General features: G+C 51.2%; 1 protein-coding gene across 2 annotated transcripts; it reads right to left on the reverse strand.

Annotated features, from left to right (window-relative positions):
• Positions 1-651: 651 nt before the first annotated feature.
• TTC1 (tetratricopeptide repeat domain 1) lies at positions 652-19,437 on the reverse strand. Of its 2 annotated transcripts, none has more exons than XM_066196836.1 (8): positions 19,394-19,437; positions 18,412-18,699; positions 10,642-10,702; positions 9,449-9,561; positions 9,225-9,261; positions 7,302-7,450; positions 5,305-5,359; positions 652-949 (listed from the first exon to the last, which is right to left on the reverse strand). In XM_066196836.1, the coding sequence occupies exons 2-8, from the start codon at positions 18,688-18,690 to the stop codon at positions 816-818; spliced, it is 828 nt and encodes a 275-aa protein (XP_066052933.1). In that variant the 5' UTR covers positions 18,691-18,699; positions 19,394-19,437; the 3' UTR covers positions 652-815. The 2 variants fall into 2 exon arrangements, with proteins under 2 accessions (XP_066052933.1, XP_066052934.1); XM_066196837.1 differs by lacking the exon at positions 19,394-19,437 and adding an exon at positions 19,216-19,313.
• Positions 19,438-23,465: the final 4,028 nt, after the last annotated feature.

Raw genomic sequence — 23,465 nt, forward strand, 5'->3', positions numbered from 1 at the left:
AACAGAACATACAGATATATATATACATATATTTATATTTATATCACAACCCGCTTTGGGCTGAAGAGACCATCTCATTCTAGAAACACTTCCAAGTCCTCAAGGTCCAGTTACTGTGGAGACCTGCAACATGAATGGATCTCAAACAAGCACGTTTCATTTGAAGGTACCTTTATAAGGTGTGCAGAGAGAAAGGGAGGCACAAAATGTCATTGTTGCCTTCACAAAAATCCCACACCCAGTAAACAAACCTGCTGGCAGGGTGGCGTGAAGTTAAATGACAACACTGCTGCAAGCAGGGCCAAAACCATCCACTGCTCCCCATGAATGTCCTGCAAGGTGTTACCTGTGGGACCTTTAACAAGGCCCAGGCAAGAACCTCACAACCCAAAGAGCACAAGTACCAAGCCTTTATTTCAAGATCCACCATCCCAGGGCAGAGCTGTGTCCAGGGCTGCCAGTCCCACCCAGCTGCTGCTGCTGGATTTCCCCATTCCCATTTGTCCCAGCCTTTGGATTGCCCTGAACTGCTGCTGCCAGCACTGAGCGGGCCAAACCAAGGAACTGCCTCTTGGAAAAGCCAAACACCGCAAGGGAAGGGAAGGGGGGGAGAAAAAATATATAAAAAAAAGAATAAATCACACACTGGACACAGTTATCACTATGAGAAGTTGAATGAGTTGCTTTACATCCACATTGCAAAGAATTTCACAAGCTGGGAAATGAGTTTGCTGAGTCTCCCCTTCCCCTGGGGGTGGAGGGTGTTGGTGGGCTGGATCCTGGCACGGCACGTGCAGAGCCACACTGAATCCACGTTATCTGTTGTTGTTGGGGTTTTGAACAAAATTGATGGAGTAGGAGCCAGTTGATGAATCCTGTTTGACCTGGAAGTTCTCTGTTGACAGGCCAAAGGGGCGCAGCACCAAGTTGCCCAGATCCTTCAGTTTGCCTGCAATGACAGCCCAAGAGAACACAAGGTGAGAGCTGAGCAGAGGGAAAACTCTCATGGAATTACACCCAGCCCTGCTGGTTTATCCATCCTGAGGGAATCTCTGCATTTTGTTAATGTTGAGGCTCTTAGCAGGAATTAAAAATCATTGTGAAATATCCACAGAGTATGAGAGTTTAAATCGAGTGCTGTCAGCATATGGATCACACGTGATTCCTGACTCTGGGAAATGAATCTGGCTACAGCTGCAAGAGGGGAAGGACAACAAAAGGACATCTTTTAAAAAAATCCTACATAGAAATTACAGAATAGATGAAGTGAAACAGGAAGCAGAGGTAACAACTTCACTTGTGGCTGAACACAAACCCCTGGCATGACAACACAAAGCAAGAGGATGGTCAGTTTTCAAAGAAAAACGTTCTTTTTCCTTCTGGTTTCAATGCAGAATTGTAGATTTCCCACAGGAAAAGCAGAAGTTGGGACAAGTTGAAGCCTTCTCGAGGTTTGGCTCCCCAGGCTCCATCCCACCTTTGCAAAAGCTCCCACCTGCACTGATCCTCAGGGAATGGCTTTTGTTTTGCTGGGAGCCGAGTGTGACAACTGCAACTGCTGCCACGGAAAATCCACTGAGCAGCTGCAGCAGCCAAAAGCCTGGAACAACACCTGGGAATGCCACACCTCTTCCTGCCTGGAGGGGCTTTGAGTCCCCCCTGGCACTGTGCTCACCTCCCCTGGGCCTCTGGGGCAAGGACACACTGGACCAGTGGAATCCTGGAATGGTCTGCGTTGGAACGGACCTTAAAAATCATCTCATTGCACCCCTGCCATGGCAGGGACACCTCCCACTGTCCCAGGCTGCGCCAAGCTCCTCCAGCCTGGCCTTGGGCACTGCCAGGGATGCAGGGACAGCCACAGCTGCTCTGGGCACCTGTGTCAGGGCCTGCCCACCCTCCCAGGGAAGGATTTCTTCCAGTACCTGGAAAAAGACACCCTTACCCCTCAGCCCACCAAAGCAAATGGGTGGGGAGACACAAGTTTGCTTCAACTTGATTTTTTTAAGTGGGAATTCACAGATGAGGTGGTTCAGGGATGTGGCCAAAGTCACTCCAGCAGCAGCTCAGGTAGGATTGTAGGATTAACCTCTTTGTACATCTTTGGGTTTTTTTTTTTAAAGTACACCTGTTTAAGATCAATTAACTATGATGTTCATCCCTTTATGCAGCACCCTGAAAGCATTTTGGTTATAAAACCATTCTGGTAGCACCTGAGTGACACAAAGAGATTTTTTTGTACTTCTGGACAAACACTTGGCCACGGCTGAGCTTCAGGCCTGGGGTGAGAAGTGTCTTTGTGGAAAATCCTGCAGAATCCGGCCTGGCTGGAGCCCCCCAGCCCTGCAGCTGGGCAGGAGAGCAGAGTTTGCCTGGCAGGACACTGGGAAAGGTCTTTTCCAATTGCAGGCAGCTGGCTGGATGCTCTTTTCCAAACCCACAAACACCCCCTGCCTGCCTCAGCATCCCCCCTGCAGCTGCAGCAGCTCCTGGGAGAAGCTCCCCAGCCCAGCAGGGATTTGGGGCTTTATGATAATTCCAGCAGCACATCCCAGCTCACCTTCCTGCTCTCTCCCTCCCCAGGCAGGCTCTGGGGCAGCCACACTGAATTAATTGTTAATGAGGCAGAAGAAAGCCTTGGCTTTTCCGGGCACTCCAGCCCAGAGCTGCTGCTGCTGCTGCTGTCCTGGCACACACAGAGCCAGCATTGTAGGGGAGCTCTGTCTCCTCCTCCCTCAGCTCCTTTCAGCCCCAAATTAAGGGCTGGAGTGAAGTGCAACCCCCTCCCGAAGAAAAGCTCCCTCAGAGCCTGTGCTGGGAGGAAGGAAAAGGCCCCACGTGGAGCTGGGACTCAGCTGCGGAGGCTGCCCAGCCTCCAACGCTCCCTGTCCCCAGGCAGGGTCACCCTCTCCTCCCTCTGCCCTTACTCTCACACATTTTGCTCTTTCTCTTCCAAACACGCCCCGTTTATTTTCCACCTGCAGCTCCAGCACGTTCAGGTTCTTCACCAAAGCAAATGAACGAGAGGCTAACAAGAAAACAGAACTGTAAAAATCAATTTAGGGCTCCGAAGCCTGTGATTCATTACTCACCTAAACTGCAATTCAACACCCTATTGAAAGAGGCAGATGCAGGAAAAGATTACTCACAATTTACATTAAGATGTAGCAGCCAAAATTAATTGCTATTCAGTCTTTCTGGCAACAATTCTGGCTTAGCTGCTGGTGGTAATGTGGGGTTTGGAAGTTGAAAAGCTCCATCTTGCTTGTGTAAAGAATTCTTTTGGAGAAAAGACAAATTTCCTGATGAGGTCTCCTCTCTGTGTAACTTCTTGTATTACCAACATTTTTAAGCAGTTAAAAGAGCAAGGGCAAATCCTTCTCCCTTCCCTCCCCTAAATGGTAAATGAGGACTGAACTGTAACTGCAATTTGGCTCTGGTTTAACTGCTTAAAATCACCTTGTGCAGCTCAGCTGCAAATACAACATAACTGTCAATATTAAGAAAAAAAACCAAGCCCTAATTCTTTAGGCACAAAGCCTAATAAATCTCTTTGCTGCTCTCAGGTAGCTGGAAAAAAAAATCTCTTTTTGGCAGGAAGGCCCAGGGGAGGTGCTCTGGCCCCCAAACTGCTAAAACCATTCCAAAGGTCCCCTCTCCCCAAAAGAGTGGTCCCAGATATCACAACAATTGGACAAGTCTCTAAACAAGACTGGAAATTGTTGGTTTTAAGGAGAGAGATACAAACCCCCCCCCGAGAAAATGGTCACTGCTCATTTCCTCAGCCACTGAGGATGATGATGATGGTCCTGAGAGGGAAAAGGCACTTGGATTTGAAAGCTCCTTCCCAAGGCTGCTCCAGGTGCAGCTCTCTTTGATGTGAACTCAGGGGTCACTTCATCCTGAGCACACTTCAGTGGCAGCAGAGCTGATCCAAACGTGGAAACAACTCAGTTTAAACGTCAGCCTTGGCAAGGGGACATCCTTGAGGACGCACAGCACCAGTGGGCTTGCCTTGGCCACAAAATGGGATTTTCCTGGTGACATCAGCCTCAGCAGTCACACGGCCCACAGGGAAAATCCAGGGATGTGTGCGCTGGGTCATTCACACACCAGCACTGCACAGGGCCTTCAGCCTCGGCCAGAAATGAGCTGCAGCCCTGGGAAACAGGAGACACACCTGGGCAGGAGGAGGATGCACTCCAGTTACCTGGGGGTGTTTGTACACACCTCCATGGCACTGGCAGATGGTTGGGCAACCCAGGGCTCGTTTGAGTTGAAAGAATAAAAGCTCAGCAAAGCCAGGACAGGCCAGTTCACTGACAGGATCAGTTCAATACCCAAAGGAGGCAAAGCACAAACTGGATCATTGTTCCTGATTTCAGTTTAGTGTCAGTGCTCCTGGAGCAGCCCGGCCTGGAACTCTCAAGATGCCTCAGGCTTGCTGTCCTGGAGCCCCAAAGTCTGGAATACAACCCTGAGCTGCCCCGTGGGAAGGCAGGAATGTCCCCCTCTGATCCTGCAAAGCTCTGCAAACCTCACTGACACTCTGCTAGGTCAGAGCAGAGCAAACCAGAGGCTGCAGGATAGAAATTCCAGAAAAACATCAGCATAAGCTGAAACAGCCTCTTCTTCCCAAATATACAACAATCAGTGGCAAAGACAGGCTGAGTTTGTTTAACCTGATTTTCTGCAGAGCAGCCAAACACTGCCTCAGGAAATGTAATTCCAGTCCTGGTGCTGACCCTGGGTAGGTCCAATTCTGCCTCCAACCAGCCAGCAATGAAATGCTGAATAAATCAAGGCAAACGTGAACGCTTGGAGGTCTCTGGGCTGGAGGTGCTACAGAAAGAACCACATTATGTCTTCAGCCCCCAGGTATTCCAGCTGGGGGAGTTCCTTTAGGTCCAGGTTTAGTGAAAGTCCTGGTTTATCCCTTCCATGGGAATGTTTGCTTTGAGGGTTTATTTGCAGGGAGAAAGGGCTGAGCACTTGGGCTGTGTCAGACCATTCCCCTCAGCTCTTACACACATCAGTCTGAAATTGTTTCAGAAAGTTTTTAGTTTTCTTTCTTTAAATGGAACTAATGGCCTTGTCTGCATGGGAGAATTCCTTGTCTTCAGTTTACCGTAGGAGAAACCAAGCAATTGAGAGCAACAAAGAAATCAGGAGGGTTTTTTTAACACTGAACAAATATTTCCTTTCTGATTTACCTCCTTTACATTTTGTACAAGAGATTCCATTCATGCTTTTTTTTTTTTCTAGTAGATTATGAAGGTTTTTATGGCAGTACATGCTACTCACCCAACATTTCTTTCTTTAATTTTTCATTCCTCTCCTCTATTTGCTGTGGTAATCTCTGTGGAGAGAGAGAAAAACTGGAATCAGATCCCTGCTTTCAACAGTGCTCCCATTTTGGACATCAGCAGTGACAGAGACACGAATCCTGATGTGCAGCTCCTGCTCCAGACTCTGACCACTGCTAATCCAGAGACTCAGCATTTCCCACTCCAGGAATGTCCTTCTGGACACCCATTTTTATCTGGGATACTTATCCCAGAGTACAGCTGCTTCTGGGAAATCACTTTATCTGCCCTAAAATCCCTCAAAATCTGTGTGGAAGCTGAAATTCTCCCAGCAGTTACACACCTGTGAAAACCCAAACCTAAGCATTGCTTCCATATAATGAAACTTCCTGGGATAGCAGCACTAGGGATGATTTGACCACAAACCATGATAACTCCAAACTGTTTAGTCTGGCATTGAAAAAGCCACAAATAGCTGAGGATTGAAATCAGAACCCCAGCTCTGCACTCCTGAAATACAAACAGTGCTCAAGTGTTGGAGCAGGTACCAAATCAGGAATCAAAGAACTACTGTGCATTTCGTGTTTTAATCTGTCACTTAACAGGGTCATGACATTCCCCAGAGCAGTGTGAGATCATTCCTGTGGGCAGGGAGGAGGAAGCTTTGCTCTAACTGTGAATGAAGCCAAGTTGTAGATTTTCTTGAGGCATCATTTTCATTGCCAGTGAGGGGGGAGAAGATCCTGTGACGTTCCTGCAAAGCAGAGACACTTTTACCTTCCAAGAGAGCAAAGCTGCTCAGCCTCCTCCAGGCTGGAGATGTCACCAGGTATGTGGAGTCAACAGCTGAAACCTGGGAAGGGGGGGGTTTATTGTGAAATTTAGAGATTTGTGATGAATATTTGAAAAGTGTAAAATTATAGCTGTCAGGATTTCCTTAACAGCTTTTCAAGAAGGGAATTTTAAGCTTCAGTCTCAATAGTTTGCTTCTCCCCTCAGATCTGACAAGGAGCAGAACAGACCAAATGCCAGTGCAGGGTAATTTGGGGGAAAATTTGTCCCAAGGGTTCTGCAGCCAAAGGAGGTCAGGGAGCAGGAGGGGGTGGAACCCCCACCCTCTGCACTGCCCAGGCACAGAAATCAGGAATAAACCCTGAGCATTCTCAACTGGGCCTGAAGCACGGGCAGAGGAGCAGCAGCACTGCTGGAGATTCCCTCCTGGGGCTGGGCGAGGGCTCTGCTGTGGGATTATCAAGGCACTGAGAGAAACCCCTGGCTTTGCAGAGCTGCAAGGACACTGTTTGTACTTGCAGGGCTTCCAAACAGCCTGAACAGCCACCCCTGAGGGTCTGACTCAGAGTCCTGGATTGTGCTGAGTGGGAAGAGACCCCCAGGATGACCCAGCCCAGCTCTGGGCCTGCACAGCTCCCCAGCAATCCCAGCAGTGGGGTCCAAACCCTCCTGGAGCTGTGGCAGCCTCAGGGTCCGTTGCCATTCCCTGGGGAGCAGTTCCTGGCCCAGGGGAAGGCCCAGGCCAGCTCCAGAGGCAGCAGCTCCTTTGTGGGAGCTCAGCTGTTTGATGGGATCACCCCCCAGCACCAACAGCACTCACACAGTTAAGCAGAATATTTTCTGCCATCAGTGCAACTGATCCAGTCCCCCAGGAAATCATTCCAGGCAAGGTTTCTTGCCTAATATGCCATAAAAGCTGCTCCTAATCTGTCACTTACAACATCACAGTGTGGGGAAAGGGGGGGCAGAATCACTGCTAATGATTTATTTTCCCAAATGGAGACTTAGAACAATTAAGCCTTTCAAAAAGATTTTTGTAACAACATATTCAGGGTGGCTTTAGAGACAAATTTGCAGGTGATGCACGTGAGGTTTTTTTTTTCCCTTCTGAGGCAGAATCCATTGCAGGTTCACTGGTGTGAAGCTGAACTAAAATAATGATAAATAAGTTAGGCCAAAGTTCACTGAAAGGCTTAAGCTTACCATGCAAGCTTCTCTGGCTTGATGAACTGATGGGTCTTTTTCTAGGACTGCCTTATAATCTTCCAGAGCTTCATCTAATTTTTCTGTTTTTTCATAGAGTTCTGCTCTCCTCAGCAAAGCTCTGATATAGTGAGGGTCTAATTCCACGGCTGGAAAACAAAAGCAAAGCCCAGGATCGTATCTGAAACATTTCTCCACCCCTCAAATGAATTCTGAAGTGTGCATTACAGTTATAAGTTGTCCTTAGAATGTAACTCAGGATCAAGCAGAGGCACAGCTTAAAGCTAAGTCAGAATTCACAAACAGCTGCCTGGGACAGTCTCAGGATCATGTTTCATTTAATGTCCACAATCTCTCACAGATGGAAGTGATTTATCATCACAAAGCTTTAAATGTGCAATCCTATCCGTGCAGGGATTCTAAGTGATGCTACAGGAACCTTAAGGACCTGCAAGAGATTTCAGTTTTGGTGTGTTTAGCAAGTGGCTATTATTAGATTGCAGCTCAAGTTAAATATCCCTCCAGACACACACAGCAGGGAAAATCAGCCTTGCCACGCTTATCTCAGTTCAAGTGGAGACAAACTCCAGGAGAATTTCTGGAGCTCTTCTGAATCTCATATCAAACAGCCCAGATTGTGCTGGGAATGCACAAACAGTGATTTCGGCTCTGTGAGCTGGCAGAGGGGCACCCTGACTGAATCTCAGCTCTGCCTCCCCTCATTCCCTTGGCACCCAGGGCTGTTTGCAGTGGCAGTTCAGGCTCAATGCTAAACTCAGCAGTAACCTCCACATGGGAATTCCTCTAGAATTCCTCCATCCATTTCCCTCCCACAGAAACTGAGATTGTGAAAGATTTCACCACAGAAACAGGGAACGTGAGGGATTTTTCATCACACAAAGAGGAAAAATGCAAGATTTCACCTCAGGAAGAGGGACTAGGAGGGATTTTTCATCACAGAAAGGGGTCTGTCCATTTTATAATTCCCAGCCCATTAAAATGGTTCTGGGGACAATTACATCTCAGGTTATCCAGGTAAATGTTCCAGTTTCTTTCCTCTGGAAGGACAAAGGCAGTGGCACAGTCAGCAAGCTGCAGGTGACTGAATTGCTCTGCTGTGCTCCGGTCCCCGGGGAGCAGCAGGCCCTGGCAGCTGAGTTCTCCCTGCTCAAAGCACATCAATCCCCTCGGAGTCGCTGCAAAATTCAAGGTGCTTTTCAGCAAGCAGCAGCACCAAAGCCCCAGTGAGAGAGGCCAGGGAGGCTTTGGTACCTCCAGGAGCCCTTTCAGCAGGCACAGCTCCCATTTCTGTGCAGGCAGTGCTGGCACACGGCCACTGGATTAGTTCTCTGATTGGTAATTTGGATTTTTTTTCCCCAGCTGTCACAGGGAGTTTAACAAACACTCGAGGGTGGGTGAGTGGGTGGAAGCAATAAAGCAAAGCACAGCTGAACTGATTCCACCAGAAGGTGCAGAGAGAGAACTGTGCAGGGCAGGAACAGGGGAACATAAGCCCTGGTGACAAAGCAAAAGCTGTGCAGGAAAGGGACTCGATAAAGCTTTTAACTCTATAAAGCCTCAGAGCTCTTTGGAATCTGGGATTAAATCAGGATTTTTGGGGGGGGGATGGCAGGTGGAAGTGGGTTTGAAATCCCAGGTGTGGGAAACAGTTTCCAGAGAAAAGACTTTTTAAAAACAAGTACCAACTGCAGCCTTATGGTGCAAGAGAATAGAAAGTAAATTACCGCAGATAGGAAAGGCTTGGCAGACATTTTACAAAATAAGTGACACAAATCAGGAGTTTTCTGTTCGATTCTTAAAAGACCCTTATGCCCAAAATTACAGCTCTGCAGTAAAAGCACTAAATGACACAATTCATGGATAAAAACCTGCCACGAGGGCAGCACAGAGAGAAAAGAGTACCTTTGGTGCAGTCACTCAGGGCAGCCTCTGTCTTGTCCTAGAACACAGAACAGTTCTGTTAGATTGAAGTCACATTTCTTCACGTCCCCAGCCCTGGAGGTGGCCCTCAGTGCTCTGGGCTGGGCACAGCTGCCACTCCCTGGTGCTGGAGGGCTCTGATCCCTTCAGAGCTGCTTTTGTGCCAGGCTCAAGCCAGTGTGGCACAGAACAAAGCCAACACTCACCTGTTTCATTTTTGCAGCAGCTCTGTTGGAGAAGAGAACAGCCCTGTCCTTCTGGAAGCAGGCTGGGCAGATCTGCAGAGCCTTGGTGTAGGAATCTTCTGCCTCTCCAAAGTCTGCACCGGGAAAAAGCCAACCCAAAGGATTGATTTCAAACCACGGAACCCCACGGCTGAGATTCCTTTGGAAACAATTCTCAATATCTGCTGATGTGACACCAGAATCAGCAGCTGCTCTCAAAGAACATCCCATAGTACATAAATACAATCAAGTATTTAAAAACTGACTCAATTCTGCCTACAAGAGCGGGAATATACTCCTGAGCTGAATGCAACAAGTGCAGCAGGACGTGGATGTAATTCTCATCCCTGGAACTGTGTGCTCTTTGAGCAGAGGTGGAATCCCTTTGGATGAGGTGCTGAAAGCTGTCACTGCTCTGGACCTGCTGCAGGGAGCTTTTATGGTCACATCATCTTCACCTGACCTGAAGATCCGAGGGACGGGCAAGGCGAGGCCAGGGATGAGACTCCAGCTGCACTCCAGGCCTCTTCCCTCCTGCCCTCTCTGGTGCCTTCCAGAGCTGGAGATCATTCCCAGGACTGGAATGGTGTCCCTTAGGACACAGTGAGGCACCTGCAGCTCTGCCTGCTCCCCAGGGCACACAGGTTCCTTGAGGACTGAGGGAAGGAGGAACCTGCATTTCCTGCTTCCTCTGGGAATCCTCCACCCACCAGCAGATTCAATCAAAGGCAGGTGTCAAAACCACTTCCCCCCTTTCTTGTTTGTTCATTCAAATCAAAGTGGAAAGGTACAAGACAGCTCCAGAGCCCCAGATCTTGCATCAGTTCTGAGCACAACCACCAGGCCAGCTCAGAGCCCCGGGGAAGCCTTTTGTGACCCGTTAAAGCAAGCCTGACTCTTGGGAGGCAGTCCAAAATCCATGGGTTTGGATGTAAACACTCAGCCCTCATGGGAATCCTGCTTTAGGACCCAAAGCTCTGGGATTTAAACAACTCTAAAGGAGGTCTGATACCTCTGTCCCTCCTCTAGAGCTGGATGGAAAATGAAAGAGGGGATAAAAGCCAACCAGGACGGTGTGAGATCCTCCTCAGGGTTTCCTGCAGCACCAGCACCACGGCTCAGCACTGATGGGAGATTCTCCAACACCCACAGGGGTTCAGAGACCATCAACCCACCTCCTTTCTTGAAGTGCTCGTTTCCCTTCTCCTTCAGCCCCGTGCTCTCCTTTCTTCTTTTCTACAAAAGACAAGACAATGTCTCAGAGCATTCCACTGAAATGAGCAACTAGGTCAGCTGCAGCTCCACATGAAGTATGGAAGGGAGGCAGAATAAAACATAACCTGAAGAGTTTTAACTCTGCCAAGATCTGCTCGTAGACCCTGTGACATGAACTCCTCTCTATCTCCATGAAACACTGGAGTGGAACAGCAAGGCAATTAAAAAGCTCCACTTCACAGCCACCGGGATGCAGGGAGAGCATCCACGGAGAATTCCAGGCCTTAAACCAACACATCAGCTTTCAGCTGGCTCTTTGCTTCTCCTTTCCAACTGCATTTCATTCACTCGCTGCAGGTCAGCTATGCAGAATACATTTGAAATGTAAAACCTCCAAAGTTTCGCTTGAAATAATTCCACCACCGAAATTCCGGTTATTTCCAGAGCTGCACAAGGAAAAGGCCCAGCCTGAGGAAGATTTCTTAGGCAGAAAGAACCCCAGGAGCAGGTTCTTTGTCCAGTGAGAACTGCACATGTGAGCAGGGCTGTGTTCTCAACCGTGAACATCTTGGCACAAGGGGAGGCCACGCTCAGGCTCTGAGGCTGTGACACAGAAAACTCGGGATGTCACCGAGCCATCCCTTCAACCTCCTGACAGCGCAGACATCCCTGAAACAAAGCCGGGCAAGGCAGGAACACCACAGAGCTCAGGAGTCATCCCGTGCCACAAAAACCAGCACTGAGCACTGGTTTTTTGTCACCCAGCACACAAAGGACTTCAATGGAGGTGTCTGTAAATGACAGATCACTGAGCAATTAAAAAGCCAACAGTGGGAAAAGGAGCAGTTTCCCTTCCTGCAGATTGTGTGAATCAAGGATTAATGCAATTATCAATATCACACAGAACATCTCCTTGGAAACAGCTAAATATAGCACAGAGTGTGGAGCACTGCACCAGCTCCCGGCTCTGCCAAGGAGCTGACAAACAGCTCAGCATCTCAGCTCCTTCCTCCCGCTTTTATCGCCTTTGGGAATTGATTCACTGACCGCTGGCACCACCTCGGGAACAGGTCGGGCTCACCGCGAGGACGCCGAGTCACGACACGAAACTCCACGGCAAAATCTCCTCTGAGCCCTTTGATCCACGGCCGGCCCAGCAAATTTGTTCCCGTTGCCTATTAAATGGCTTTTCCAGTCCCCGTCACTGCTCACATCTTACAGAAACCCCACAAAAGCATGCCCAACCATTCAGCAAGCGCCTTTGCTCAGGGAGGGCTGACAAACCCCCCCAAGTCCTTCCACAACACCCCAGGGGACACGGCTGGTGCTTTCTAAACACGAACATACAAATCCCACACTTCAGGCTGCAGGAAAAACCCCAAACTCTCTGTGCACAGGGAATGTGCAGCTGCTACACCTCAAGTTTTCGTGGGGGCACACAGAAATTCCTGCCTGGAGCCCACAGCAAGGCGTTTGTAAAAATGTTCTGCAGTGCACAAAGGGGGAAAACCATGCCAGCGTTTGGTGGCGGGGAACAGAGCAGCCCCATGTCAGCACAGAGCAGGCCTGCGAGGAGGATCCTGCTGGAAAGATCTCCGCAGACAGCCCTCAGTGAGGGGAAGGGCAGCCTGAAACACAAACCCCACTGACTTCATTGCTCATGACCTATTTACAAGTGGCCTTTCAGTGCCACGAGCACTCTCCGCTGCTCAGGGTTCACTCACAGCTCCACAGGAGTGAAAGGATTTTCATTATGAACACAACTACAGCACGCTCACACCAGCCCTGAGGCAGAAACCCTGGAGTCAAGGGATGCTGCATGAGAAGTTTCACCCGTCTCATCGAGATCTTGTTTCGTTTTATCCAAATTATTAAAAAAATGCGACACGTTCACCCTAATTATGCATTAAATGCTAATATAAAAAGTGTTCTGCAGCAAGAAAGCTCCAGAAGAAGAAGCTGTGTATTCAAATAGGAGTAAAAGGAAAAACAAAACAACAAAGCACTTTTAAGAGCTCTGCGTACGATTCTGTAATTTATTCAGCTCCCTGCAAAGCAGCAATGGTTCCAAACTTGCATTTCTGTGAGAGCCTGACCAACATCTTCAACACATCCCTGGTCCCTGGGTTTCACTCCCAAACTGAGCGTCCAGAGGATTTTTAACGAGGCAAAGTCTGTGGGGTGCCTCCTGCACATCCGTGCATTTGCAGTCCAGGTACGACTGACCAGAAGGCAACAGCTGAGAGCCAATTCCTCTGGCTTTTCCACAAAACGTGAAAGCATGAAAAATGGATGAGCCCCTCCCACGCTGAAGGCACTGCCCTGCAAAGCAGCCTGGCTGGGAAATAAACACATGATTTATTCCTCCAGCCACACACTCCTTCACCACAACACGGGAAAGGCAGCTCTGAGAATTTCCATTTCAGCTGGGCTGCTCCAGGGGAGGCTGGGAGAAGCTGCTCCAAGCCAGGGAAAAGCCCAAAGCCCTGAGAAGAGGCAGCAGTGCCCCGGGGATGCTGAATCTCCCCCATAAAAATCCCCAGTGACTCCTGAAGGGATTTGCACCATGTCCCCACCAAACCGGTGCAGGACAAGGGGCAGGAGCTGCCCTTCCTCCCTCCCAGGGAATGAGGTCAGGCTGAATCCCGGGATTCTGTGCCCGGGGAAAGCTCCTGGGGCTGCTCACACACACCCCAGCACTGCAGGCACGCACAGCTCGGGAGTTTCTGCCCTTCAGTACAGCAAAACCTGAAGGTTTGGGCTGGTTTTTTGTGCATTTCAGTAATGCAAAGATGACAAATTCCATGGCAGGCACCGATTGTGACGTGGTTTAAACAGTTTTTGAGGTTCAGAAGAAGAAACCGAACGTAACTGGTGACAATTCTTTCAGGATCTGATTGGAAATGTCTAAATTGGGAAACTGAATCCCAATCCCATGCTCAGAAAAAAACCCCCAGCATTTAACCCAAACCTGCCTGGCAAAGCCAGGGCTGCTGGAGGTGATCTCACGTCATGACAAGGGACAGCTTGGCCTCGTGACAATAAAACACAAACCCAAATCACACACAGCCCCTGCACCTCAGCTGCTCTGCCAAAACACCCGGGGTTAAATCGAATTTTAGACAATTCATTTATAACTGTGTAATTATAAATGAATTTTCCTTGGATAGTGAATGTGATTTTTGTAGTAATAAAAGCATTAGTCTGCTATCAGAGAAGACAGCAACGTGCACATTCCCCCGGTTTCCTTGGGAAGTGCTGGGAATGAAATCCTTGAGCAGCAGTGGGAGCTGAAGGAACAACACCCTCAGTCTGTGCCATGCCCACAGCAGTTCCTCCGGCTCTTCCTGTGCCTGGATGGATCCCAGGGACTGCTCCTGCCTCTGGACACTCTCCTGCCAGTAACCCTGCCCCTCACAGTCCCTGGGGAAGGTCACCAACACAGGGAGATCCAAACTCCTGGAGGTCAGAGAGGGCACAGAAACAGGAATTTCCAACAGATCAGAAATGCATTTTCCACCTTCCAGTCCCTCTTCTCAGCCACTCATTAGCAGTTATCTGCTTCCCCCTGCAGTTTTGGGAAGCTACTGCTCTGTCCAAGGCTTTGGATTTCAGTTTAAGGTTGGAGTCATCCCAAAACCCCGTTTTTAAAATCCTGAGAACACCCAAAGCTGCACGGGGAGGGTTCCAGGGTAATAGCAGGGACACACCTGGCCCTGCTCCCTGGGGCTCCAGGGAAAAGACTTTCCCTCTTTCTACTCCCAAATCACCAAATCCCACCACACTGGAAGCAGCACTGCCAGGCACAGGCAAGGAGGTCACAGCCCAGTTAGGCCCAGCCTAAGGGACAGAGTGCCATCCATCCTTCCTGCTGCAGCCTGGGGCAGGAGAGTGGAGCTGACAGGAATCCACCAGCACGGGGGGACGAGGCCTGGATGTGACAGCAGCAGTCTCTTGCATTACGAAAATGCACAACTGAACACGAGACTCAAATCAGACAGCAGCACTCAAAGGGACAGGAAGGGACATTTCCCCCTCTCCCTATTAAACTGCCACTCGGCAGAAGAGTTTTGTTTGTTGTAAACTCCAAGAATTATAAATCACGCAGGGAGATTATAATTCCAGCTTTTATTCAAATTCTTCTCAGCAGCTCTTGCAATTAGTAACTCCAGCAGATACAGATTTACTGCTCAAATGCAGCCTTTAACTCAGAAAATGTAACAGGATGTTTTATTCCACACAGAAGCTTCCCTTTATGGAAAACAATGGGATCAAGCCAAAGGCACAGGGAGGAAAGGAAGGGTGAGGAGGGGGCAGATTGAAGGAAATGTCTTCCCTGAGCCAGTGTTCTCTAACACATCCCAGAGCCTGCTGAAAACAGGGGGGTTAGAAAAGGGAAATGTTACTATTTCGAACCTCGGGTGTCACTCCAAAATCCCATTTCTTAAAATCAGTTCCCCCACATCCTTACAGAGCTGCTCACAAGACACTCCTCAAGAGTCTCCTCTCGCTTGTCTTGCTGACACGTTTCCTGCTGTCAGAGCAGGAATGGTGATTCCAGCCAGCTGGAGCTCCAGGGCACAGGGAAAGGGCAGAGAAGGAAGTGCCCAGGAGGAATATTGGCTGTTTGTTCTGCTGCCTTACAGAGCACAGGCTTCACTATCCAAAATTCGAGCTTCCCAGGCCAGGTGCCACAGGACAGGGCAGCATCTGGCAGGATGGGGGAGCTGGGGGAGGCAGCACTGGATCAATCCTCCCTAAAGGGTCCCTCAGAGCAGAGCTGGGCTGAGCTGTGACCCCACAACAGCTGTTGGGAGCCCGGGGATCCATCCTGCAGGGCAGCCCCACGGCAAAGCCAGCCCTGGCACCGACAGGCAGCCAGCAAAATCTGCCTGGAATGCATCAAAAGCAATTTGCTGCTCAGGGCCTCTGCTGACACAACAACCAAACCCTGCGAAGGTGAATTTTGAGCCTTCAAAGCTCAGAGGTGCAAGCCTCTGTTTTTAAGAACACTTCTTGTAGGTTTGTGTTCTTCATATCCCTGCAAGTTCTTGTTTTGCTTCTCCTCAGGGTGTCCCTGCTGCTTCCCTGGAAGGAATTCCTGCTGCTTAACATCAGAAATCTGCCTGCATGGGGCTCTTGAAACGTAATTAGAGAAAACACACAATCACTCACTGGCTCCTTCCCTCCGAGCTCTGCAGCAGCCTCTGCTCAGGTGAGTGTTTCTGCCCTGAGCTGCTGGAATCTGCCCAGAAACACCCGGAGCAAGGGGCAGAACCTGCCCCTGCACCCCCAGGATGAGAGGCTTTTCCTGCAGCCCATTCCTGGGGACACAGCTCCCCACAGAGCCCGTGGATTTGACGACAGGAGGCTTTGGTGACAAAACCCCAAGCTGTGAAGGGGCAGCTCCACGGCCTGGGCTGGAGCAGGGCTCACACCCAGCCCACAGCTCATGGCTGGAGCTGCAGCACAGGTTCCTGGGGAGTTTGTGTCATTTGGACAGAAAAGATCAAATCCAGATCAAATCCATCTCCCCAGGTGCTGTTTGCTTTAACCCTGGATCTAAAAGTGCAGCCTGACTTCCCTGGGAATCCCCACCCTCAGTGCTCCCCTCACCCTGAGGTGTCCCAGCTCCTCACAACAACCCAGCAGCCAAAAAACACTTCTGAGGGTTCCTGTCTCATTTGCTGCAGCTGCAATAAAAAAGGAATAAAAAAATCACGTTGCCCTTCTAAAAAAAACCCCCAAAAACCCCAATAAACCCTTTTGAGTCATTGGGAGGAGCCTGAAAAGGTTTACAAAGCTCTGAGAAAACGAATGCACAGCCCTGTTTTCACACCGGGACTGCAGGACTTTTTCTTAAAAGCTGCAGCACGTAGCAGGATCTTTCACCATCTGAATATACAGAATGCTTCAGAAATAAATTCACGGCCATCAGCAGCAAGGACAAGGAGGAGAGTTGGAGCAGGAAATGAGCAGTGACCTGTCCAGGGGAGCTCAGGGAAGGGCCACTCCAGTGGCTGTGACATCACTGAGCTCCTGATCCTGCTCTGCATTCACAGCTCTGCAGCTCTGCCTGGATAAAATACCAGCAAAAAAACAAACCAATCACATTTGAAAACCTGCAGCATTCAGAAATCCCTCCATGGAACATAAAAACAGCTGCTGATGCAGGACTGGTGAGAGGCAGAACCCTCAGTCTGGGTGGGTGAAATCACAAACCTCTGAAGGGCACAAGTGCTCAACACCACTGGAAATAAACCTGCAGGGAGAGGAGAGCTGCGGCTGCCTCCAGCCCTCCTCTGAGGAAATCTCCCCACTTGGAGTTGTTTTGCCCTCCCATTGCCCCTTCCAGTGCAGTTCCACAAAGCTGAGGGCCAAGACTCAACATCCCCAGTCATTCTGGTCACTTGACAGCAGGCAAAGGTCCACGTGCAAAATGAGACAATTGTCTAAAAACACACCCAAAGCAGGAGCAGCAGGAAAAGCAGCACAGCCAACTGCCAGCCCTGCTGCTCTTTTTACAGCTCCAGAACAATTTCCCCTCAGTTTTCAGCAGCTTTTCCTCTGAGGCTCCCAAGTCCCAGGCTGGTGCTGCAGCCCCAGGGTGACTCATGGTGACAGGGCTCCTTGTTGGACAGGAACAAACACAAGGAGAGAAAAGGGACTCTTCACTGCAGCCTGGAAAAAACCCAAGGGCCATGAGATGGTTTCTGTGTGTGAGGAGGTCAAGGAAGGTGATTTCTGCCCTCTGCTCAGCACCTGAGGGATGCATTTGGAGAATCCCTTGTTTTGGGTAAAAAACCCCCAAATCAAACTCCCTCCTACAACAACAACAAGACACTGACTTCCCAGGAGCCCAGGTGGCCCCTAAAATACCCAGGGCTCTGCAATGAAGGAAATTCTAATTAAACACAGCACAGAAGCTCCCAGGGTAGTTAAACCGAGGGGCTGTGGCAGAGATCTCCCCAGCTCTGGGCAGGGGTTTGGACTCAAATCCTCCCAGGGATGCACCAGAACATCTCCTGACATTCCCACCCCACTATCCCTCATCACTAAATGACAACTGGCAGCACTGCTGTGCCCGTTTCCAGCCTAAACTGAGACACAGAGGGATCCCCAGCAGAGACCAGAACCACTTCCAGCCCCACTCCTGCTCCAGGGGGCCTCTGAGCCATGTTGTCCCTCCCCAGTGCTGCTTTTCCTCCCCAGGGAACGAATACATGAAGCTCTTACCCCCCAGGTTGGTTCCAGAGATGAAAACCTGCCTTTCCCCCTCCCCTGCTGCAGGGTGACAGCACTGAGGGCAAGCACTGCCACACATTGCACGTGGTTTGCTTTGATTCGGGCCCAAACGACCCCCAGGGATGTGCTCAGACTGAATCCCAACCCCCTGGATTCCCTAAAGCTTCCAGGAAAGCTGCCCTGACACCTGCAGGGATCTGGGGAAACCGTGGATGCACAGCCGGGAAACAACGGGGAACAGGGAGAGTTTTGTTGTCTGTAACCTCCGGGTCAGGCACCTCCCTCCCTGCTCCCCCCATCCGCCCCGGAACGGGGGATTAAGGCAGCAAGGAAAGGCACAAACATTTGTCACCAAAAGAAGGGATGGAGAGCAGTCAGACCAAGCCCAGGAGGGTTTTAAAGGCCAGCCCCAGCCCACTGCAAAGCCTGAGGGCACCCCGATCATTTCACACTCACACTTCAGGCCAACTCTGCTGCTTCATTACCTGCTTCTCCTCCTCTGGCAGATCTTTCTCTAGTTCTAGCAAGTATTCTTCCTCCAGTTCCGTGTGCTTCCTGCAGCTGCTGCCGTCCTCCTGCACGTTCCCCTCATCATCCAGCACAGGCCCTGGGGCCTCCAGGGACTCGCGGCAGTCGTGGAACCTCTCCTCTGGGGGCTGCTGGGCCAGGCCACAGCTCTGGGGGTGCTGGGCACTCTCCGGGGGCTCCTCTGCCAGCTCCAGGTGATTCAGCAGCTCCTCTGGGGCATCTTTAAACTCGTCCATGCCGGGCTCCTGGGGGGCGTGGGGATGACGAAGGGACACTCGGTAATGGGCGTTTCACAGGTTTGTCACTAACAGATCGCAGCGTGAGGCCGGAGGGCACCGCGGCGGGTCACTGGTGCTGCTTCCCAGCCACAGGGCACGGGGCTGTGTCCTGACAGCTCTGAGCGCCGCAGGGAGGAGATCCCGCCCCGCTGCGGGCTCTGCTCGGGGCCGGGCTCTGCCTCCCGTGCCGGGAAGCGCGGGGCTCAGCCCTGCCCGGGGCACAGCCTGCGGCTGCTCTGCCCCTCCCGGCACCCCGGACACACCGGAATGTCCTTCATTCCCGAACGCCTTTTACCCGCATCCACAGCCCCCGAAAGTGCTCCTGGCCTCCCTGAGGGGAACTCGCATCTCGCGGGGCGGGATCCCCCGGGTCCATGTCCCGTGCAGAGACACGAGGCCGAGCCCCTCCGCCCGGGAGTGCGGGGACTGCCGAGCTGCGAGCCCCGGGCCCGGCCCGGCCCGGCGCAGCCCCGCGGCACTCACCCCAAACACCGGCCCCGGCACGGCCCCTCCGGCCCCACCGCGACCCCCGGGGCGCCGTGCCCGGCCGGCAGGGCCCGCCCGGCGCTGTCCAGAGCTGAGGGCACGGTTCGGACCGCGGCCATCGCCCCCCGAGTCCCCCCGGGCCCGCCGGAGCCCCGGGCCCCGGCACCGCACTCACCTGCGCCAGCCGCGCTTCCGGCTTCCGACTTCCGACTTCCGCCACGCCCCCGGCACCCGCGCGCCGCTTCCGGCTGCGACAGCCAATGGGGGAGGGAGAGCGCGCGGGGCATGCCGGGAATTGCAGTTCTCTGGTGTGACCTCAGGGAGCGCGGGGAGACCAGTGAGGGCACGGGAGGGCGGAGGATGGCAGGTGAGGGCAGAGGTTGGCAGGTGAGGGCAGAGGTTGGCAGGTGAGAACAGGTGAGACTAGGTGAGGGCAGGTGCCTCATCCTGCCCGTGGCCTCTTTCCCCCCAGTGCTCACTGGTGTCAATCATCTTTCCGTGTTTCCTGTGGCTCCTTCAGGCCCTGTGAGGCCACCCCAAAGCTTCTCCTGGCCAGCTGAGCCATCCCAGCTCCCGCAGCCTTTCCCCAGCAGAGCTGCTCCATCCCTGTGCCCGTCCTGGCCCGGCTGTGCTGGCCCGGGGGCAGCTCTCAGGTGGGCTCTCACCTGGGGGGCCCCAGGGGGACAGTCCCCAGCCCTGTCCTGCTGCCCTCGCTGGGGGATCAGCCCAGGGGTCATTTCTCCAGCTCCCAGCCACCATCCCGCTGTCCGTCTGTGCATCCCCAGCCTGGACTGAGCCCAGGAATCTGCCCAGATCCAGGTGCAGCAGCAGCTCCTGCCCGTGCCCAACCCCACGAGATTCCTGCTGCTCCCATTCCACGTTTATACAGCCCAGAAATATGTGGGGTTTCCCCCCCAGAATTTTGGGATTTATTCAGCCTCACACCCCATTCTGGTTCCATTAAACATGTTAAAGTATTTCAGATCTGAGCCCAAAAGGAGGCTTGAATTGTGCCAGGGCATGGCACAACACCCCTGGATTCAAACAGCCGAAACTTGGGAGGGTTCTTGCACCTGAGTTGTCCCTCAGAAATCCCTAAATGCTGCTGCTTCCAGCAGGAGATCCCACACGGTGCCCACGCGTGACAGTCGCAGCTGACCAAACGCAGCAATCCGGGAAACACCTCCCCGTTATCGATTCTGATTACTGAACGCGGGACATCCGAGCCCCCCCGCTGCCCTGAGGGCAAGTTTTGCCGTCTCAAAGGCTGGGTTTGTGCGGTGCGAAAGCCGGCGGATCGCCACAGAGATCCCGTAGGTGGCGGTGTTGGATTTTCCACGCCGTGGAAAATTCCCCGCGCGGTGAAATCGGGGCTGGAGCTCCCCCGTGCTCCAGCAGAGCGGGATTGGACTCTCAGCCACCCAGGAGAGGGACAAAGATTGCACAACCACCTCAGGCTCCGGGCCACATGTTCAATTTACTTCTCGGGACAGCTTTTTTTTTTTTTGGTCCTCGCAGTGAAGGGACCAAAGCTCAACAAATCCAGCGAAGGAAAAATAATTACCGTTTTCTGGAGGTCACAGAGAGTTCAGGTTCTTCACCGGGATGAAACATTCGCACACGAGTCTCGGTGGAATCAAATGATGGTGCTTCCCAAAGAACGTTTTGAAAGGAAATTGTGAAACAGGCAATTAAAGGCTTTTTAATCACAGCTATAAATTAAAGTTTTACTACATCCGTTTGCTCGGCTGGCTTATTAGAGGAACAGTGATGGATTCTTATTAATTCTGAACATCCATTCTCTTTTTCTCTGTGTCTTGGCTGCAGTGCTCTAACCATTATGGGAATTGCTAGACAGGGACCATGTTCCTCACAGCTCAAGCCAGTGTATTTTGTCACAAGAATTTCCCAGTAACAGCCCCAGATTTCCTTTCCCTGTCTCCTTCCACTGATGTGGAAGTGGGATCTTGGCTGTTCTGGGGAAAAGCCAGCTCAGAGATTACAACTGAGTAGAAATGTAATGTAATTTTCTGCTTTAATCCAGGCAGGAGACCTGTCCCTGTCACAGTGACTCAAAATTGGCACCATAGCCCTGCTTTTCTCCACAGGGACATTTAGTTTATCCCCTCAGTTCAGTTCCAACCCCAGCAGACAAACAGGTTGTCCTGGAATCCTTAAATCTGATGATGGAATTGGGACATCTCAGTCCCCCCCAAAAAATCATAGTGGGCAGAAACATTTTTGGGCAGCATTGACATGAATCCAGCGTGATGTGTGTCCACATTCTGTGTGTGTCCACATTCTCTGTGTGTCCACTTTCTGTGTGTGTCCACATTCTCTGTGTGTCCACTTTCTGAGGTGTTCCTTTGTGACCTCCCCAGGTGCAGGTGCAGTTTGTGGGATTCACCATCCCCGTGCTCCGTGTCCTGCCCTCTGCAGCGTGTGAGCCAGAGAGGAGCTGGGAGGAAGGTGAGCAATTCTCCTGTGTGTGAATCAAACCTGAACCCGGTGTTTTCCCCTGGGGGTGAGCTGGGTAGTGTGTGGGATAAGGAACGCTGGATGTCAGCACAGCAATAATTCCATCCCATAACTGCTGTGATTATCTCCTCTGCCGGGCAATTTTCTGCTCATTTGTCCGAGGTGAAAGTCAAGCACACAGACCGAGAGCACAGAGCTCAGCTGCTGAATAGAAAGTTGCTTTTATTTTTTGACATTTCCCAGCCTGGAACTGTACTTTGTAATACCAGCGTCCTGTCCCCATCACATTTGTAAAGATAATGGGGAGCTGCATTTGCAAAGAGCAAAGGAGGCAGGATGCTCTCCAGCTTCAGCCTCGTTCAGCTGGATTGATTTTACCATAACTCTTCTCACAAATAAGCAGCACTTTAGTGAGAGCTGAGTGCACTGGAGCCTAATGGGTTTAATTTCTGTACAGCTGGGCTGTGGCAGAGCTCCCTGAGCCATTCCAGCTGTGCCTCTGCACTGAGGGGCTCCGGACCAGCCCCTCCTCAGGGATGAAGCTCCACACAGCAGCTTCACCTGGGCAAATCCAGTGTTTGATGAGCACCTTCGGTGCTAAATGGCAGCAATTCAAACTGAGAGGTGAATCTGTTTGCCCCACAGAGTGGGTTCATCAGAAAGTCTGTGATTGCCACTGCATGTCCTGCCTGGCAAATTCATTTTGGCCGTAATTAAAAATGGGCTTGTCCCACAAGGCCTCATCATCGTGCCCTGGCCCAAATAGTTTTTCTTTTAATGGAAAACATCAAATGGAGGGCTAACATAAGGAAAAGGGGGTGGTTTGTCCAGCCTCTTTTGGGCTGCCTTTGCACGGTACAGGTTGGGAAAGGTTCCAGTGGGAAAAATGAAGATGTTCAGAATAGATCTCATCTGGACAAGTCAGGTGGACTTGCACAAGGTTCATATTTTAAGGTGGCATATCAGACTTTCTCCTCTGTGATCTCTGGAGTCTCTCCTTCAGAGCCAGGCGGAGTTTTTTCCCGTTTTATAGAATTTTTATTGCCTGTACCTGTGTTGAGGCTGTGACTGGAGGTGAAACTGGTGTTATTTGACTCGTCTTGTCTGAGAGGCAAAGGAAAAGCCTCTAACCCTGCAGAGCTGTTTCCAAAGAGTGCCCAAGGATCCCAGGGCTGGGGTTTGGCTCTCCAGTGGTCACTCCTGTTTTGGGAGGAATTTGGAGTGATTTAGGAGTGTTGCTTCAGAAATCAGATCCTCTGGTAGCCTGGATGTCTGCAGGACACTGACTGGAGTGCTGAAATGGAGATTCTGAGCTCTCACCACTGCTGGAATGTTCAAACTTTCTATGAGATCCTGGTGAAGGAACTCCTTTAACTAATTCCTGATGGAAGAGTTATGTGTGTTGGTGATGAGGGAAGCAACTGCATCCCAGGAGCCACAATGGCAAATTCAGTGGCCATGAGTGCTTTGTTTTGTAGTGAGAATCCTGATGGGGGATCCTGGCTGAATTCCAGCCCTGCAGTAACAGGAGCAAGTGTTTCAATTGTTGAGAAATGACTTTAATCATTGTTTTCCATCTCTAAAGTGCGAGTGTACAGCGATGTACGGAACATTCGGGAATTGTGGGCAGAGCCAGGGACAACCTGGACAGGAATGACCTCAGTGCATTCCTCATTGCTCCATCTATCCATCATCCATCCTCCATCCATCCATCCATCCATCCATCCATCCATCCATCCATCCATGGATCCCTCCATCCCTCCATCCCT

The sequence above is a fragment of the Chamaea fasciata genome, unplaced genomic scaffold, assembly GCF_029207755.1.
Source record: "Chamaea fasciata isolate MVZ Bird 193981 ecotype frontalis unplaced genomic scaffold, bChaFas1.0.hap1 SCAF_15, whole genome shotgun sequence".
NCBI classification, from domain to species: domain Eukaryota; kingdom Metazoa; phylum Chordata; class Aves; order Passeriformes; family Sylviidae; genus Chamaea; species Chamaea fasciata.

What these genes read in the sequence shown, in the direction of transcription:
- TTC1 (XM_066196836.1), bottom strand. Translation starts at nt 18,690, where the DNA reads ATGGACGAGTTTAAAGATGCCCCAGAGGAGCTGCTGAATCACCTGGAG. An exon ending in CGAGCACTTCAAGAAAGGAG is followed by an intron (nt 9,562 to 10,641) that starts GTGGGTTGATGG and finishes TTCCCGGTGCAG; the next exon opens with ACTTTGGAGAGGCAGAAGAT. An exon ending in AAGCCAGAGAAGCTTGCATG is followed by an intron (nt 5,360 to 7,301) that starts GTAAGCTTAAGC and finishes CTCTCTCCACAG; the next exon opens with AGATTACCACAGCAAATAGA.